Here is a 20,248-nt window from a genome sequence, read left to right as displayed (position 1 = left end):
ACATTCTTATCTGTCATACTATATACATCAATCATGTCAACGAAATGTCAACATGGTTTGCCACTCTCAACTGCCAAACCATGCACAACACCCTAAACTTAAGTTTTTTTTTAACAGCTTGAATATTTGAATAGAGTTCTTCAAATCAAAATTTGGCGTATTATTCAAAGTGTCTGCTTTAGGGGCTTAGGAAAAATTTTAATTTCAGCATTCAACCAAAACTTCAGCACACACAAACGAATTAAATGGTTTTAGTCAAACTCAACTACACATCTTGGACTATCAAAAGTTGCATGGATGTCGTCAGCGCTTTTAAACCGTTGAATAAGAAATTCTAAGAGAATGGATTTTCCAGTAGATGGCGATGACGTTTATATTATCAAACGATAGGTCAATAGAATATCTATATAGCGAGCTATTGGAACATTTTTCTAATGAAAATTGGTATCAGATTCGATATAGATAGAAAACTACATAGTCATATACCTTATAGTAGTTGAGACTTGTGGCATCGGAAATTGCTTATTTTCTATTAGATGAAGCATGAAAAACCACACAAACTATCTTTTAAAAAAAAATACATTTATATAAAAGACACCATCATAGATAGCATCAAGATATAAGACTAAGGTAGATTTAGATATACAACATCCTCTCTTATTATTGTCTAAAAGAAGTCTGAAGTAGGGTATTGTATTTCTTTATAAAATGTTTTTATAGTTCTATTGATTTTAGCCCACTAATGGATAAGAAGTAGCTCTGTTCTGAGTCAATTCGAGAATTAGGTCAACTTTATACTCTGGAAAGGGACAAATGAGTTAAGCGAAAAGTAATATAGAAAAGTCTTGTCGTAGATGTTACCGTAGTTAATATATTGTATTTCCTAAATGCATCAATGTCAACGTCACTCGTCGTTGTCGTTTTCGTTGCATGCAATCTAGGAAATAAAATTCTATTAAAAGAAAATAATTTATTGCCATTTGGTCACTTTTGTCACTCGCAAATTGTATAAGCACAATCAATTTCATGGTTTGTTAAGGTTTTTAGAAAAATATAAAATGTTTGAAAAAAAATAAGGAAACAAAGAATATTCCAGTACATTCATTTTGACAGTTTAGTAAGCCAACAAAGAGTAGAGTATCTCCAGTACCAGTAAAAGTGATGTCAGTTGGTTTTGTCTGAAAATGTTAGCAGAAGAAGAAAGGTCGAACTTATTTTATGAATGCAATTAATGTCAAACGTCATCAAAGTTTAAAGTTTTGGTTTGACAGGAAGGAAATAAAAAGGATCTCCAGCACTGTTTCAAGTAATGTTAAATAGTGTTCTAATAGTTTGTTCTAAAAAGTTGAGCCAAGAAGAAATGTCAAACTAATTGCATGAATGCAAGAAATGAAACATTTATCAAATTTTAAAGTTTTATTCTAAAAGTAATCCAAAAAAAAAAAGAAGAAACGCGAAACTGATCCTAAGAATGCAATACATGTCAAACTTCCTTAAAGTTCAAAGTATCATTTTTAAAGTTAGCTAGTAAAAATTATATCCGACATTGATAAGACTTTTGTCGCTAAAATGTTAGCAAAGAAGAAACGTCAAATTTATTCCAAGAATGCAAGATATGTGAAACCTAATCAAAGTTCAAATTTAAATTTTGGCACTAAGCTAATACAAAATCATCTCATCATTGCTGTCAGTTATTTTACTCTATAAATGTGAATGTGAGCAAAAGAAGAAACGTCAAACTTGTTCTTATAATGAATATTCTAGCACTTTCATTTTGACAATACCAATAAAAGTCCTGTCAGTTGTTTTCCTTTAATAATGTGAACAAAAGAAGACACGTCAAACTTATTTTAATAATGTACAAAATGTAATTCTTCAAGTTTTGTTTTGACAGTGAGCTAGTAAACTTTATCTAAAATATCAGTAAAGGTTTTGTCACTTCCAAGAATATTTCTTCTAGTTTTCCTTAGAGTTGGAAACATTCCGACGAAGTGTATGACGTTCTGCTTAATTGCAAATAATATAGTTCAGTGGCAAATCGAGTCTGTGCAGCATGAAGTATGATGGCAGGCAAAATATTTTCTTCATGACCTTTTTGCATCCCCATACTTTCGAGTCATACATAAGGATACTTTCTGCGACTACTTCAAATACCTTAAATGTTTATTATTAAAGCTATGTTTTGAGTTTATAAAGCATATTTTCCATAAAACTTGAATTGCAGTTCTAGTCTTTTGGACTGTCTCGCTAAAATGTTTCTCCAAACTCAGGTTTTTAGAAAAATTACGCATAGGTATTTGTATTTGTAACACTTTCCATATCTCCTCCTTTCGTCCACCACCTTAGATTTTTGAGAATAGACTGTTAGGTTCCATAATCAGCAATAATATTACTTTCTACTTATCATAAGTTGTTATGATTCTGGAGAATTGCCAAAAATTACTATATCACATATCAGATAGCTCAGTTCTGTTCCACACTGCACCCTGTGTTCGTCAATACAGCTCTTTGAGGACGCGTCAAAACTTCAGAGACATAAATAGATCGAGTCGAATGCTGCTTTGCAGTCAATAAAGAAGACATGCAATTTTCTTCCTTGCTTAACAAAGCTTTAAGCTAGCCTCCTGAGAATACAAAAGTCATTTTATGTACAGTACCCTGATCTTAACAAGTTTGCTAAAATCGTTGGCAGTTGTGAAGGTGCTGCCATTTTAATTCGACTCAGCATAACTTGAATAAGCTTTTTAGTTATCCCACTCTTAAATCTTACCAGATCTCAGCCCTTTAAGTGTCTCGAGAAGAGCAGGGCGCTTCCTCATCATTTTTTCCAGCAGATGTCAAATATGTTTAATGGAATTTATGTCCGTTATCATGGCAGGCCAAGCCATCTACTTCTTCCAAGTAGTCCGTAAAGCACCTCATGACGTGACGTCTCGCATTGTCTTGAATCAGCAAGAAATGTTTACTAATAAATGCTTCGAAAGGGACCACATATTCTTCCAAAATTTTGATGACGTAATAATTGGAGTTCACCTATCATTCTACTATACACAGCCCAACTATTACGTGCATGGAAATTCTTGACCAATGACGTAAAGTCCCCAGAAACTGTGGTCAAATTGTATCTCCCACCTGATCTTCTCCTCAGTCTTTTACGTCCATCTGGTGAGCGCAGACAAAAGACAGACTTATCAGTAAAGAGAACTATACCCTAGTTGGCCTCGGTTTAATCTTGCTGAAGGTGAGCAAATTACATTCGCTCGTGCTGCGAGCTGTATCATGAGTCTTGATGTACGACCACATCACTCTCAATTAAACGCCACCGTCACCGTTTAAGCATTCAAAAGTGATTCCTCTCACTGATTTAAGTCTGTGAGACACTTCAAGCGCTGTTTGTTGATGATCTCGAAGGCTTTGAGGCACTTTTTATTTTTGCTAAAATAAAGCAAAGGATTTTTTACGAGCTTTTTGACATTCTTTATCAAACCAAGGTTCCTTTCTTAATTTGCTTATTTTTCCACTACACTGTTTTTGAGGGTAAGATACATTTTGATGTGATTAAAGATTCAAATCAAGTTGTTGTCGATATGTCTGAGTTCTTGATATATTCCAGTTTAGTCTAGGAAGTATTCGAGTGTTACATTTTTCTAAGTTTGGTTTTAGAAGCCCTTGGAAAGTAACAATCACTTGAAAATTATCTGATAATGGGAAGGCTCCCAATCCAACTAAGATTGCAAAATCTATTTCTGATGATCCTTGTCCCACACAAAATGTAACAACCAAGCTTATTCTAAAAATCCAAGAAACGTCAAACTTCATTAAAATTCACATTTTATAAGTTTTGTATTGAAATATTTATATATTCTTTATTTTATTTTTCAGGTGTCCTCATCTACGAAATGTTGGTTGGCTATCCTCCCTTCTACGATGATAATCCATTTGGTATTTATGAAAAAATCCTTGGTGGTAAAATCGAATGGCCTCGTCATATGGATCCAATTGCTAAAGACTTAGTAAAGAAATTACTCATTCAGGATAGAACCAAACGACTGGGAAATATGAAGGTATAAGATACTGTACTATACTAAACGATTCATCTATCTCTTAGATTCATAAATATTTAAATTTTAAATTTGCACAAAGAAACAGAAAATTATTTTTTTTTTCTTACGAAAAACCACTTCGTCATGAAAATTGATGGAAATTTTAATTTTTTGTTTTATAAATTCTGTTTTTTCTTTTCTATTTTGTACCGGAATTTATTTATAATTTCACGAAACATTAATTTTCTTTTTGGTTTTAATTTGAGATATTTTATTCACGCTCATGCGTCTTAATCGTGACAAAAAGGTGGAACAAATTTAAAATTGAAATTCGTAATACTGTTGAGAGATTCAAAGATTAAAACAAAAAAAGAAGACAAATTAACTTTATAATCGACAACATCTTCATAAATACAATCATGTTGATAAGATTATTTATTTGAATTGATTATAATAAAAACATTTATGTTTTTTTTTATTTTGCATAATTTTCATTCATCCGTGAGAATTATTTTTCGTTCTTAATTAATTATAAGTTTTTTTTTCAAATTAATTTTTCTTTTTCTAGAATGGTGCGGAGGATGTTAAACGACATCGATGGTTTAAAAATATTATTTGGAATGACGTGTTGAATAAGAAACTAACGGTAAGTTTATAAATTAAATTTATTTAAAATCTAGCACCACAACTTAATATGTGACACTATTTATTTCTAAATTTGCATATTAAAACTCGTTTCTTTAAAACTATTTAATTAAGTTTGAAACATTTGAATAGCAATGAAGATCAGTTAAGATTTATGGCATTTTCGATTTCGTATCAGAATGACATTTTTTGAATGAACATTAATCCGTATTAAATTTAAATTCAGAATCAAATGTATGGAATTGCCGTTTTTCATTAAATTGTCATATTAATAATCCTCGACAGTCAACTTGAAATTTGGCGGATTGACTAACAGAATAGTCAGTTTGAAAACCTTATTTTAAAAAACTGACTGCTTAATAGTCAATAAAACAATTTCCGATTGTCAATTTCGGGTATTCAATATGGTAACAAAAGTAGTCGATAGAAAAACTTCGGTAGTAAATATGACAATATTGACTACCGTAGTTGTCATATTGACTACCGCAACTTTCGTATTGACTACCATCGTAATTTCAATTTCTTTCAACCAGAGTTGTGCAGCAATATTCCAGGATTAATTTAACATACGCCGCATAAAGGGCTTTTAGTGTGTAGGGGTCCCTAAGACCAAACGAATTACGACAAATAAAACCCTACACAGAGTTGGCTATGGTCACCATGAATTCTGTATGCTGTACAAAGTTTAGCTTGTAATCAAAAATGACTCCAAGGTATTTTTTAATAGAAAATCAAGGGTAAACGAAAAACATTGACATTTGGATATGTTTAGGGCTTATTAGTTTATATTGCACCAGTTGATAAGATTATTTACATCATTTTGGAGAAGCGTACAGTCTGTTAAGTTTTTTAGACTTCTAAAAAATTTTAAATCATCCGCAAACATAAGACGCATTGAGTTTGTAAGAACATCAGGTAGGTCATTAATAACAATAAGGAACAGCATTGGACCTAAATCACCCCCTTGCGGAACGTCACAGAAAGGGATGTGCGGTAATCGAATCAATTTGAAAAAAGCAGACTGCGCCCTGTAAGATATGCTGTCAGCCATTTTAGCATGTTGGAATGAAAACCTATGTTCTCTAAATTTTTTAATAAAATTTTATGATGCACCCTATCAAACGCTTTTACTTTTTTTTATCCCGAATAGGGTTAAAAGCATCAGACCTAAGGAAAACGCATGGTTCGATGCGAGCTGTAAAGAGGTTATTAGGGTCAAGAAGGTAAATTTCCGTTGTTTTAAAGCCAATTCAACTGAGGAAAACCGGAATAAGTAAAAAATACTACAATGTCCCAAAGGCAGTAATAAATTTTTGGTCATTTGTAAAAAATATGAGGAATTCTTCCTCTTTCTCGGTTCCTACGCTCGTTGTGAATGACACTCAATTTGTTAGCTCCTTAGAGAAAGCAGATCTCTTTGCTAGGCAGTTCGCCGCCAATTCAACGCTGCCAGGGTGTGATATGACTCCGCCTGTACTTGAGCGAGTTAATGATTCTATGAGCAAACCTTTTTTCGCACTCGTACTGAAGCGAGAGTCCTAAAAGATCTTAACATACATAAATCTGCTGGTCTGGATGGTATCCCCGCTATTGTTCTGAAGAGGTGTTCTTCATCGCTGGCAAAACCACTGCGTAAACTTTTTCATCTGTCCTACTCCTCAGGTCTCGTTCCGAGCGGATGGAAAACTGCATTTGTCCAGCGTATTCCCATAAAAGGCGAATCTTCCTCACCGTCTAATTATCGACCGATTGCACTTACGTCCCTTCTTTCCAAGGTCATGGAAACGCTGATTAATTATCAGCTCAAGAAATATCTTGAAGAACGGAAGCTTCTTAATGACCGACAGTATGGCTTTCGTAGCAATAGGTCCACTGGTGATCTCATGGTTCATCTCACCGAACAGTGGAACAAATCTTTACATAGCTTTGGAGAAAGTAAGATTATTGCACTAGATATTTCAAAAGCATTTGATAGGGTTTGGCATCAGGCTCTCTTATCGAAAATGCGTGCTTTCGGTTTTCATGAATCCCTACTTCATTGGATTAGTAATTACCTTTCGAATCATTCAATACAAGTTGTATTAGATGGGTTCAAGTCCGAAAACCACAAAATAAATGCTGGTGTGCCCCAGGCTCTGCAACGACAAAATATGATAAGCTCATTAAATTCCGACCTAAACAGAATTGTACAATGGGGAATAAGAAACCGCGTGGAATTTAATGCTTCGAAAACGCAATGCTGTCTTGTATCGTTAAAGCGAAATATACCCCCTGCCATTATCCATAAATGGCACTTGCATCGAGGAAACTGAACATCTCGATATTCTCGGTATGTGTACCACCAACCACCTTTTGTGGAATGATCATATACGCGATGTCGCCAAAAATGCCGCAAGATGTTTGGGTTTCCTTAGGCGATGGAAGAAGTTTTTCTCCCCCTCTAATCTGGCTGTTATTTACAAGACTTATATACGTCCAAAGCTTGAGTATAACTCCCATATCTGGGCTGGTGCTCCTGCAACTTACTTAAGCCTATTGGATAGTATTGAACGTAGAGCATTTAAATTGATTGGTGATATTACCATCATAATAAAAAATAATGTCTCACCCTCTTTTACCATTATTTTAATGGTTTATGCTCTAAAGAAATAGCCAGCTGCATTCCTCCCCTTAAACATTTCAACCGTAATACTCGCGCTTCTAGGAATGCTCATCAATATACCCTCGAGCCCAACTTCGGTCGTACTGTCAAGTACAGAGATTCGTTCTTTAGCCGTACTATGCGAATGTGGAATGCCTTGCCACACTTTGTCTTTCCCAGCTATTGCAATATTCAGGAATTCAAAACCAATGTACACCGACACCTCCTTTCAACCCCTCTCTCCCCTTCCTAGTGCTCACACTGCGTCTACATAATAAGGGCAGTTATCCGTTGTGTGCGCTTATTATAAAAAAAAAACCTATGTTAAGATTATTTGACTGGCAAAAATAGGCGTTAGTGACATTACTAGAATTAATATAATTTGGCTCAAAAAAACTTAGCAAAAGCAACGCAGATAGATGGTAGACTTGTTAAAGTCGAACCTAAATATTACATACTTTTAAGGAATCCATTCGATTTCTTTTATTTTTAACTAGCGGACCCGACAGACTTCGTCCTGTCGTAAAAATTTGTTAAGCGGCAGTTTTTGTTCCTGCGTATTTTAGAGTCGTCTCTAAACATTCTCCTGAACAGACAGTCACAATGGTGATAGGGCGTTGTGAATACAAAATTATTAAATAAAACATATATTAGGATTTAAAAGTAATCGTTTTATTGTTAATCATGTCAATCATAATTTATTATTAACAGAAATCAGTTTTATTATCATTATAGTGCTTTGTGATATACGATATTTTTTGTTTGATTACTTGGTATACCACAAACACTTAATGATTGTCCCTGGGACTTTTTTATGGTCATACCAAAAGCAAGCTGCACTTAAAACTGCAACAACGTTATAACTATTGATCCAACCTTTATTTGAAGATTGTGAGGTGGCAATCCTGGCAAATCCAGCTAGTTTAAAAATGTCGCTGGATAGTTGACCACATCATCTTGGCCAGTAGCCGAATCAACTGATTTATATATCCTCGATTCGCCTGTAATTTGTTCTTGAATTTTGAAATTCCATTTATTTACATCAATGTTTTTTTTGCAGCCAATATAGCTCGATCGCTCAACCAATCATGGTTTCCGTAATTTTGAGAAATGCCTGGAAACATCTTTTAAATAAGTTCGTCTTTTAATTGCGTTAACTGACAAAAACTTTAAAAAGTTAATGAAGCCAGGAAATAGGAAATTTGCCATTACCAATGTCAATGAGTTGTTTAGAGAATATGTTTCCAGATTGGTCATTTTGCAACTCGACACGCATATTGCTTAAATGAATCACTTTGAATGTTTTCACAAATTGGAGGACTTTAGACATGCGTTGATTTCATCAGCTGACGTTGATCGTGGAATCACTGACAATGTTTGACGAAAATCTCCTACTAACAAAATCATTGCACCACCAAACAAGATATTATTGCTTCGTAGATCTCTTAAGGTTCTGTCCAAGGCCTCCAAAGATTTTATATGTGCCATCGTAAATTCATCCCAAACAATCAATTTAAATATGTTTTGTAGCAGTTCGGATTTTTCTACCTAAATTGATTCGTCTTATAGGAGGGATATCAAATATAAATTATTTTGTCACTAAACACTAACACTCTGCACAAAACACGATATACGAATTTGTTTCAGCCATTTATCAGTTGAAAAAAGCAAACTCAGTAGATAAGGTAACAGAAAATCCAAGAACAACAACAGTAAATAGACGTCAACACTTTTTTATTTATTTTTTTTTTTTATTTTTTTTTAATTTGATATGATTTGAAGTCAAGTTCTTTAAGCTGACTACGTTTTAGTAAGAAAAAAAGGGCTGTTTTTATGGTTTTTTCACCAGTTATAGGAATTTTCCTCGCCGTAAAAACTATCCTTGAACTTCAACGAACATTTAAAAAAAAAAGAATTGGCCAAATGGTCCAGCCGTTGTTGAGTTATGCGATGACCAACACATTTTACGATTCATTTTTATATATAAGATGAAACTCTTTATTTCACTTCGCTTTAGAACAAAACTCATTCTTTTAAATATTTTTTTCTTAATGCACAGTTCAAAAAACATACAAATGTGTACGGCTTTCGAAGCAATACGCCCACGGTTTATCTCACCGAATAGTGGAAAAATCTTAAAAACGATTTGGGGAAAGCATTAGAGTTTAGCATTAGAATTTTTTCCTTATTTAGATTACAAAAAAACATTCAGAGCTTTAAATACAATTCGTAATAGATAGCATCAAGACTGGTGTTCCTCAGAGCTATATCTTGTCTCCTCACTTTTTTCTTGTTAAATATTCGAATAAAGTATACACTTCGATTCCACCCCTTAACAATTAAACCATAATACTGGTGCCTCTAACAAATCTCGAATTATTGTACCCTCATGCCAACCTTCAGTTGTACTGTCAACTATAGAGATTCATTCTTTAACCGTACTACAGGAATGTTAAATGATTTTCAACTCCTTCCTTCGCAGTAGCGATCTAAAGCAGTACCTCCTTTAGAGCCCTTTCTTTATTTTCTAATGCTTCGCATTGTGTTTTTGATATAAAAAGTCCCCAAAACTATTTGAGTGCCTGCTTAGTATACAAATCTACAAATCTAAAATTTGGAAAATTTTTTGTAGTTTAAAAACATCAAACAAAATGCAAGCAATTTGTGAACTGTCAATTAAAAGTGTCATTAAATGACTACAAAAAGTGAAGTCTAATGACGTAAGACCATGATGAGATGCTTCATATTAATATTGGAAATATTCAAAAAGTATTGTTTGAACAATAAAACATTCATGTTTTTGAAAATATCAAACATTTAAATTGACAACTTGACAACAAAAATATACAAAAACATGTGTTTTTTTAAAAAGTCAGTGATGCACACAAAAGTAACAGATTTTTTTTGCCTTATTTTCAAAACACACAAATTTGTCTATAATATGAGATACATGTTTTTCATAAATGTTTTAAAAATTAAAAATATCAACAGTTTCTCTTAAAACACAAATCATATTTTTTCTCATTTTGAAAATCTAATTTTTTTTAATATTATAAAATAAATAGTTGTCAGTTGTCGTGTCATGTCAATTAAAATATCAAACATTAAAATTATAGATTATGCCTTCGTGCTGAATCAGAAAAAAAAAAATTCGACATCTACAACATTCAAAAAACTTAACAAGAACATAACATAACATTTATGTAGGTACTTAGAATTATTTGAATATTTTGTGTTTTGAAATAAAATATTTTAGCTGTCAGCAAATTAATAAATCTTCCCAGAAAATAAGCCATAATTCTAAATCACTCAAAGGAAATAACTTCCCCGTCAATTTTTAAACCCATCAAAACGGTCTAAACAATAGAAAACTCAATAAATTTTTTAAAATACAAATTTTAAAAATTATACCTAATAATTTCCTAAGAACCACAAACAATATCTTTTTTTTAATACAAAAAGACTACAAAAAACACGACGCTTTTCAAAATATTTTCAAAAATCTGAAGAAAAACCACAATATTCAAAACTGTTTTAAAATCACGTTAAAAACAAAATCAGAAGCGTGATGTTTTTTTTGCGCTAACGTATTTGAGACGTAAGGTGGCCGGCACGGTCGGCACCTGCCACCTATTCGTAAACATAACTGAACTAAACTGATTTTCAACCTACGCTGCGCCACGGCAAGTCTGCCTGTCCGTCGTTTTTTTTTTCTTTTTTTTGAAAAGAAAAACGTCAAGGCTGCAATTTGAAAACGAATTTTCTTTCTTATAACGTTTTATTCTTATTTGCGGTGGTGAACGCTCAAAAATTGATTGAAAAATAGCCAAGTTGGAAAATTATAATAAATTTTCTTTTTATTTTATTAGATTTTTATTTTTCCCACCTTCCGCTTGCTCTTGTTGCTGATTTTGGCTGTCCATTGAATTTATTTTATTTATATTATAAACAGTTTTAATGAAAATGAAAGAATTATATATTTTTATTTTCAAAAAGGAAAAACCTGCAGAAAATCTCGACAGCCGATTACGTAGTTTTCCGTGTGTTTTTGAAGGGAGGGGTGGGTGATTGAGGGGAAGGATAGACGATTGGTAAAAGTATTAAAAAATTATCATCGCATAATCGTTCTAAATTTATACCATGAACTCAGAACGTAAGAGAAGGGTGGAGGTGATGCTCGAGGCTTGTTGAAAAATAAGATTGGCTCAGAACCATCAACATATTAATTTTGAAAATCCAACAGTAAAAAAATAAAAAATAAGTTGTGGGTTATTAAAGAGTGTGGCAATTGACCACCTGTTGGGCGGCGTTAAATGTTAAAGGTGCCAATTCGAATACTTTTACTGTAGACCACCTGATGTGAGGTTAAATGTTTGCTGGCTTGAGTACACCCTACACTTTTATGTATAGGAAAGCCATGGAGTATGCGGTCTATGGGGTAGAATTAAGATTCAAGGCCATATTTTGTAATGAGAACTTATGTGAGCTAATTGAACCGATATAAGTACCCAAGTAATAAACAAGAATTAATTGCAGAGGGTTCTTAATTAGTTATCTATTTCTGTCAGGTTATAAAGGAAATATATCAAAGCAGTTAAGATGAGGTTCATATTAATGGATATGGTTACAGCATAGTTATTTTAGAAAAGGAAAACAGAGAACGATGACAATATGGGGACGAAATTTAGAAGCGTCCAATTTTCTTATTTTTTCAAGACACCACGCATTGAAATAAAAAGAAATGTCCTCAATATAAATAAATGCACAAATTCGTAGACAGAATTTTATTTCAATTATTCACTTTCCCAATGTTAATAGGTGTAGTTGGAAAACAGCATTTGTTCCGCAAATTTTCGACCAATAGCACTAACGTTCCTTCTTTCTAAGGTCATGGTATCGTTGATTAATTACCAGCTTAAGAAATATCTTGAACGAAAGCTTCTGAATGACCGATAAAACAGCTTTCGGCTTTCGTAAGAATATTTTTGTATTTGTATTTATTTTTATATTATTATTTATTTCAAAAATCGCTTACAAGGTAGGACATGCGTCTTTTAAAGTGTTGCAAGCCTTTACATTAATTCGAATAAAAATTATACATCTAAGAGTTCTATTAACATATTTATATAAATAAAGGGAAATTTAACATCAATTATTTGCGAAAGTTTATTACCGCAAAAATGAATATGTGATCATAACGACGTAAATTACAAATATAGCGGGCAATATTGTTATAAGCAACATTCAATTTGCAGCTAGTCAACTCATTTATGTAAAGTGAGAAGAGGATTGGTCCAAGATTAGATCCCTGTGGCACTCCACTCAAAACATTGAGAAATGTGGACGAGTATCCATTGGCATTGTTGCCTTCCGCTGAGATACGAAAGAATAAACTTCCAGGACTCTAAGAAAAACCTAAAGTTTATTCGCAGCTTTCTACAAAAAATTGAGTGGTTAACAGTATCAAAAGCCTTTGGATAATGTAACAGTGTTAGCAATGTAACATGATCAATGTCCAATGCCATTCTTATTTGATAAGTTATAAAGAGTAAGGCGGATTTGCAGCTGCGCTTAAATCGAAAACCAGACTGACAGGTACTTAACAGGTTGTTGATTGTAAGATATTTTTGGATCTGCTCCAAAATAGTTTTTTTCAATCACCTTAAAAAAAAAGAAAGAATGGCAATCGTCCGAAATTCAGTTTCAGTACTTGTTTCCTTTTTGGGTATGGGAATAATCTTAGCCTTCTTCCGTCCTAAAGGAAACTTGGAAGTCGTCAATATGCTGTTAAATATGTAGGTTATATAGCGCAATATACATATATGGAAGCATTAGTCTCAAGAACTTATGGTCCATTTGGTCCAGGCCAGTAGCATTAGATTTAATCGATGTTAATGCCTCTACAATGTCTTCCTCTTGTATTCTTATAAAACTCAGAGAGCTGCTGGTAGCAGTTGGTTCCTCCCCAGTAAGGGAATGAATGGGCGTAGCAACGTTTTGGACGTAAACTTTTTGTGCTCCTGTTTTTAACGTTTCCATTGACTGTAGGCGGCATCTCGTCGTGACATCAGAGCATAGATGTCGCTATTCAGCCGAGGTGGAGCCGTATGCCCAACAAGAAGGGTTTTAATAGGAACATGCCTCGCAAAAAGCTTATTGACGTTATGCCGTAAAAACCTGACTTGATCATTTACATTTTGCATATGGTACAGTGAGTTCCATTTTACGCAGTCAAAATCACGCACAAAGTCAGATGTGTTTAAGTTTTTAAAGTTTTGGAATTGAAAAGTGGAACAGTTAACCGGACTCAGATACAGCGCCTTAAATACACTAAGGAAATTTTCAGCTAAACGCTTATCCAAGAGATTACAGTTGAAATCATCACACAGTATATTATATGGAAAGCAATAAGAAATTTTCTCTAACGTCGTAACTATTGGTAAAGGGTGTCCCAAAATTAACGCAAGATTTGAATTAAATAGAAAACGCCGTTTTTAGTCTTTTGATAGTTATATTTTTATTGACTCATAAAGTACATAGGATAGGGTTATGTATTGAATAACACATCGGACAAATGCCCTCCACGGCTTTGCATGCACATCCCCACTCTTTTGTTGAAATTTTCCATGACCATTCTGCATAAATGTGGCTGAATTTCGTTGATGCAGCGCTGAATCTCCTCCTTTAATGCACGGGTGGTTGTGGGCTTGTTGACATAGACTTGTGATTTCAAATAACCCCATAAAAAGAAGTCTAATGGTGTTAAATCACACGATTTAGGAGGCCAATTTTGATCACCGAAACGAGAGAGTACACGACCTGGAAATGTCTCATGCAGTAATTGAATTGTTTCACAAGCTGTATGACATGTGGCACCATCTTGTTAAAACCACATATTGGACACATCAATATTATCCAATTTTGGCAGAAAGAACTGTGTAATCATGTCGCGATATCGAGCACCAGTAACAGTCATTGCTTGACCAGCATCATTTTCAAAAAAATATGGCCCAATTATGCATCCAGCCCAAAATCCACACCATACGGTCACGCGTTGTGGATGCATTTGTTTTTCGACAGTCACATGTGGGTTTTCCGAACCCCAAATGCGGCAATTTTGGCGATTGACAAAGCCATCAAGATGAAAATTTGCTTCATCACTTAGGATGATTTTGCTCGAAAAATCAGGGTCCATTTGTTGATGTTCAATAATCCATTCAACGAACTCTCTTCTCTTTCCATGGTCATTAGGCTTCAATTGTTGTGTTAATTGAATTTTGTAAGCATGAAGACACAGATCTTTGGTGAGTATACGCTGTAGAGAGGTTCTTGAAATTTGCAATTCTTGCCCACGACGTCGAATTGAGGTATCTGGATTGTCAGCAACACTCTCACGCACTGCTTCGACATTCACATTTGAACGGCTTGTTTTTGGACGACCAGTGTGTTTGGCGTCTCCAACGGATCCAGTCTCCATGAATTTTTCAATTAATCTCTTCACAGTTGACGAAGTTAAAACACTATTCCGACCATATTTTGTATAAAATTTTCTAACTGCAGCCGCCAAGCTTTCACTATTTTTGAAATATCCTTTAATAATGAAGACACGTCGTTCTGTCGTGTAACGCTCCATTTTAAATAACCCTATACTGTTAGCTGTCAAATTGCTTTTTTTTAGGGTTGCCAACACTTCACTGCACAAATGGCGGCAAATTCAAATCTTTCGTTAATTTTGGAACACCCTTTATTATGCTAATATGGTTGTAAACTTATCCAACTTAAATATTTTTAGTGTTACAAATACAAATCCTTACATCGTTTTATAGAAAGTATGATTATCGCATTTGATATTTCGAAGGCATTTTATAGAGTCTGGCACCAAGTTCTTCTATCAAAAATGCGTGCTTTTGATGAATTTCTTCTTTTTGGATTAGAAACTACCGTTCCAACCCTTCAACTTAAGTTGTTTTTGACGGATTAAAGTCTGAAACCCATAACATAAATGCTGGCGTCGTTTTGTCTGCAACGTCTACTCCAATTAATTGTTTAGCTGACGATAACACTTTTAGTTTTTCATATTCATAGACTCACAACCCTGCTCTTCAGATTTTGAACAGCAATGAAAATTATGATATGTTTAGGTTTCTTGAGACGATGCAAGAAATTTGTCTTTCTACAATCTACGAAACCTATATACTTCCAAAACTTAGATATAACTCCAATCTCTGGGCTGATATTAAAGTAACTTATTAAAGCCTCTTGGAAAGAAGATCTTTTAAAATGATTGGTGTCATTTACATCATTAACCCCATTACGTCACTCAAACATCGCCGTAAAGTTTCTTACCTCACTCTTTTTTATCGTTATTTTAAAAGCCTATGCTCTTGTGAAATATCATTTCTCCCCTTTAACAATTTAAACGTAATATCTGCTCTTCTAGAAATGCTCATAAGTTTAAATCCAAATTAAGCCGTACTATGAAGTACAGAGATTCATTGTTTAGGCGTACTACGCGAATGTGGCATAAAAAAAATTAATATTTGTTAAAAAAGTTTTTTTTTTAGAAAAAAATAGTTCTTGAAGAGTGTATCGTAACATTTTTGTAATGGCGTACCAAATGTCAAAAAAATAACATCTTAAAAGAGACAGCTGCCCAAAAAGCTATGCAAAACCCTATCCTTCACAACATGCAGGATTGCGTTTAAAAGAACTTGGGTCTAGCTTCTAAAAGGCCCTAAACACACTGATTAGTCATCAAAAATCAGTGAAAAAAGTCATAAATACTTGTAGTAAAACAGGGATCGACTTTTGTATTATTTTTATTAACTGATAATTCCGGGCCACAATCCTACAAGTTTCTAAACACTTTTCTTGATTCTGGTGTTTAATGGCTGAACCACAAACACGCTTCAGCTTCGGCTTACGAGTTCAGCCATAGGAATTCAATGCATACTATCACAATGGAGCTTCGACCTCACGTTTCGTTTGAAAATCGTAATGAAAAGAACTTAATGTGACTCCAAACGGAAGATCTAGTTCAATTATACATTTGCTTCGTCTGGCAGCTCAACACCTGTAAAAAAAGGTCAACAAACAAAATATTTGCTCTTTGGAGGGATGAAATAATAGAAATGCCATTCAAAGCAACCTCGAAACAGGGCCACCGTAACGCAAACGAAGACGAAGTTAAAGCGTGTTTGTGATTCAGCCATAATGTGCATCAAAAAAGGTTTAAAATTGTGGCAACAAATCTAAAACCTAATTGATTTTGACATTTAATCGAGGTTGACACTTACCAGGCTTGCCAGATTGGGCTATTTATCGGAAATTGGGCTATTTTTTTCCAAAGTTGCCGACAGAAATTTCAGTATGACAGCCCAATCATAATTGGGCTATTAATAGCCCAAATCTAATCTTTGACGATTTTATTTTCCGTACACATCAATGATTTATATATAAATCACTTTTCTGCCTCTAAACATACCATTAATGCATTCCACAATTTACCACCACTTTTTATTCACTGAACACTGAACTTCACTTTTATTACATTTGGTTTCTATGTTGTTCTCAGAATTTTCATTAAAAAAGCAGCAAGCAAACAAATCTGAAAATTATAATATTGTGATAAATTCGACTTCCTCAAAATTGGAAAATGGGGAAAGTATAGAAAAATTTACAAAAAAGAGTGGGAAACAGTACCAAATCTAAGAAAATTCGTTATTTTAGTCCGAATGTATGCCTTTATAAAAATCGGCCAAATTTTAAGGATCTACCCTTGGAGATAATACCAAAAAGCAAGAAAACAGTACAAAATATTCAAAATTTGGAAGAAAAATGGAATAAGCTCCCTTTATTCGATTGCAGTCCGTTTTTTTCCTCTAAATTTCCAACAAAATTGAAAGAATTTTGGACAGAGTTGGCTCTGAATGTAAAAAACATTTCGGGTGAATTAGTTTTCGGAGATTTGGCGTATTTCGTTATACAATTGTAAACTTTACCTGTGAGCAACGCTGTAGTAGAAAGAACATTTTCTTTCATGAATTGTGTAAAAACAAAACCAAGAAATCGATTGACTACAGCATCGCTCGATGCAATTATGCGCTTACGTATTGATGCAACAGTTAAACAAATTTGTTGTAAAGATTTTTTATCCTCGAATGAAATGATAAGTAAATTTAATCAATCAATGTACCAGTGTGATAAAAATGCCCGTGACGATGATGATAACTCTTTTTTCGTTGTTTTTTATATAAAAATATATTATAATATTTTTTTTTAATAAAAATGAATTGTGATTGAAGTTATAAGAAATGTTTGGTTTTTTATTGGTATTGAGCTACTATTTAGGCTACTTTTTCGGCTCCGATTTTGGGCTACAAACATTTTTAAATTGGGCTATGAAACTAGTTCAAAACATGACACTTACATTTATGTCATAGTATGTCATTGTAGAGTTATATGAATACACTTTAGTTTTAGGGGCAAGTTACACTTGGTTGGCTTTATTATGGAACATTTTTTTTTTCGGTATGTAAAAGCGATTAAGAAAGTCAAATTTGCTAAGGAGTTTTACAATTCTCAAGGATATAATCGTTTTAATGAACAGCTGATTATTGGTTTTGTAATTCTGAACAAAATCGTTCCACCTGTCGGTCTTGCCTTAACTAAAATAATTGATTTCAATTGACAAAATTTATTTCAATAGTAAAAATATTCAATGATCGCTTCATGTAACCTGTCAAAAAATTCCAATAATTGGTTTCAGTTGTGAAAAGTAATACTAAAAAAATGTATCTTTCAAAGGATTTACGAGTCCTTGGACTTGTTAAATGTTAATATGTTAGTTTAATAATTTTTTTTGTTTATTTCGTTAATTTTAAAAATTGTGCTTGTTTTTTATTTTTCAAATACAAGAATGAATGACAATAGATTTATTTTCAATGATGTTTCATTCACTAAAATACCAATAAATTGTTTTACAATACCAAAAAAAAAGGCTCTACTTTTTGTGAAAAGAAAATCTGTCATTTGATGCCAATAGTACATTTTAAGATTGCATTTGTTTGTTTATATCATTTGGCAGGGTTTGATGCAAAAAAGTAGTTATTGTTGATGCGAAACTAAAAAAAAACTATAATTTCCTCGCTCCACTCCCCATAGTTATTTATTTGTGTGTGGGAATGTTTTGACAAAATAATTAACTGAATTTCATTCACTTTTGCAAATTTTATGGCTATTAAATTAAAATTTATCGTCACGCTCACTGCACTGATGGTTAAAAATAAATAAATCTGCATCGCTGCCAGTTGCTATCGTCAAAATGACGTTTGAATTCAACCAAACGCCACCACATTGCACATTGCCAAAATTCAAGGAGCTGTCAATCTTCATTCTTGTTAAAACTCATTTTAAAAATTTCGCACATGTCTATTTAGAAATGAAAGAAAAAAATTAAGTTTGACGCATACATTTACATGCTTTGGCTTTATTTAGCTGTCATTTTTGGATGATGGCGAATGCTAAACGCACCATTGCAAAAACAGGCACTTTTCAATTTGAAGATAGATTTAGAAAAAATGTGAACATGAAAATGACATTTTCACCCCTACTGTCACAACACCAGCTAATTTTTGTACACCTCTTTAGAAAGAATAAAAATCATTAAAAATATCATGATGAAATAAATTAATTAAATTTAAATTTTAGCATATTATGCATTTTAAATACAATCAAAAAATATTTATAGATTGTTACGGAAAACAATTAATTGCAACTTATATGACAGACATTTTGTCTGCCAACAATTTTCACACCAAAATTTCAACAATATAGGAAACGTATTATTTATCACCCTTCATATTTTGTTTATTTATCTTTTATAACAATTTCAATTAAAACCACCAACAACAACAACAGAAACAATATTAATTAGTTTTTAAAAATCAAAAATAAAAAATTTATTTATATTTATTATATTTTTTGTATTTTGTTTTTAATTGCAGCCGCCCATAATGCCCGAAGTCACATTCGATGGTGACACAAGTAATTTTGATGAATACCCCGAAACGGATTGGAAACCAGCCAGGGCTTTAGACCAAAGCGACATGCAGCTGTTTAATGACTTTTAAAAATATATTTACAAAGAAAAAAAATTAAAAATTATTAAATATAAATATATACAAATAGTTAAACCAAAAATATTTAAAATTAAAATTTGTGATCGATCGCACCTGAGGTATAGTTTTTTGGGGGAGGACCTACGTTTATATATTACATAAAAATAATATACATGTTTTGATTTATTGACACGAGAGGATTCGAAAAGACAGTTCTCAACATTGTCATAAAATAATAAATCGCCAGCATCTTTCTATCCTCTTTTGTGAATAATAATATTATTTTATTTTAAATTTAAGCCAGAAAATTTATGTTTAAGTTTTGTTAAGTTTATTTATTTAAAACAATGTCCACGCACGATATTTTAATTATGTTTAATTTATAATCCGCGAAATGATCTTTGTTTTGTTTTTATATTATTTTCTAAGTGATAGAATTTTTAATGAAATACAAATTTAAGAAAATAAAGAACTAATTTTTATGTACTTACATTATTTTTTGTGTAAACAAATTGTTGATGGAATTAATAAATGATTAGTTGTTTTTTGTTATTTCTAAATTTGAAAATCATGAATGTTTAGAAAATCAAAATTATTAAATAAATGTATGTATTTATAAAAATAAAAACTCATGAGGATAATTATCATAAATTTAGATGAATTATAATGTTTATTGAGTAGCATGTTGCATTTTGTTGTTATTCATACAATTTATTATTATACATACTACATACATATATTGGATAAAAATACGATATTAGTTATTTTAAGATGGAAAAATAAAGATTTAAGTAAATTTA

The 20,248-nt window shown here is 32.7% G+C and overlaps 1 protein-coding gene across 1 annotated transcript in view; it reads left to right on the top strand.

Annotated features, from left to right (window-relative positions):
- Positions 1-20,248, top strand: part of LOC129940900 (cAMP-dependent protein kinase catalytic subunit 3) — a 120,507-nt gene extending 100,259 nt beyond the window's left edge. Inside the window, exons 6-8 of the mRNA XM_056049423.1 lie at positions 3,883-4,064; positions 4,612-4,689; positions 19,335-20,248. Coding sequence (XP_055905398.1) covers positions 3,883-4,064; positions 4,612-4,689; positions 19,335-19,460 — 386 coding nt within the window. The 3' untranslated portion in view covers positions 19,461-20,248. The remainder of the gene's footprint in view (positions 1-3,882; positions 4,065-4,611; positions 4,690-19,334) is intronic.

The sequence above is a fragment of the Eupeodes corollae genome, chromosome 1 (assembly GCF_945859685.1).
Source record: "Eupeodes corollae chromosome 1, idEupCoro1.1, whole genome shotgun sequence".
Lineage (NCBI taxonomy): Eukaryota > Metazoa > Arthropoda > Insecta > Diptera > Syrphidae > Eupeodes > Eupeodes corollae.
Note: the sequence above shows the minus strand (reverse complement) of the source record. Positions and strands in the feature narration are given on the sequence as shown.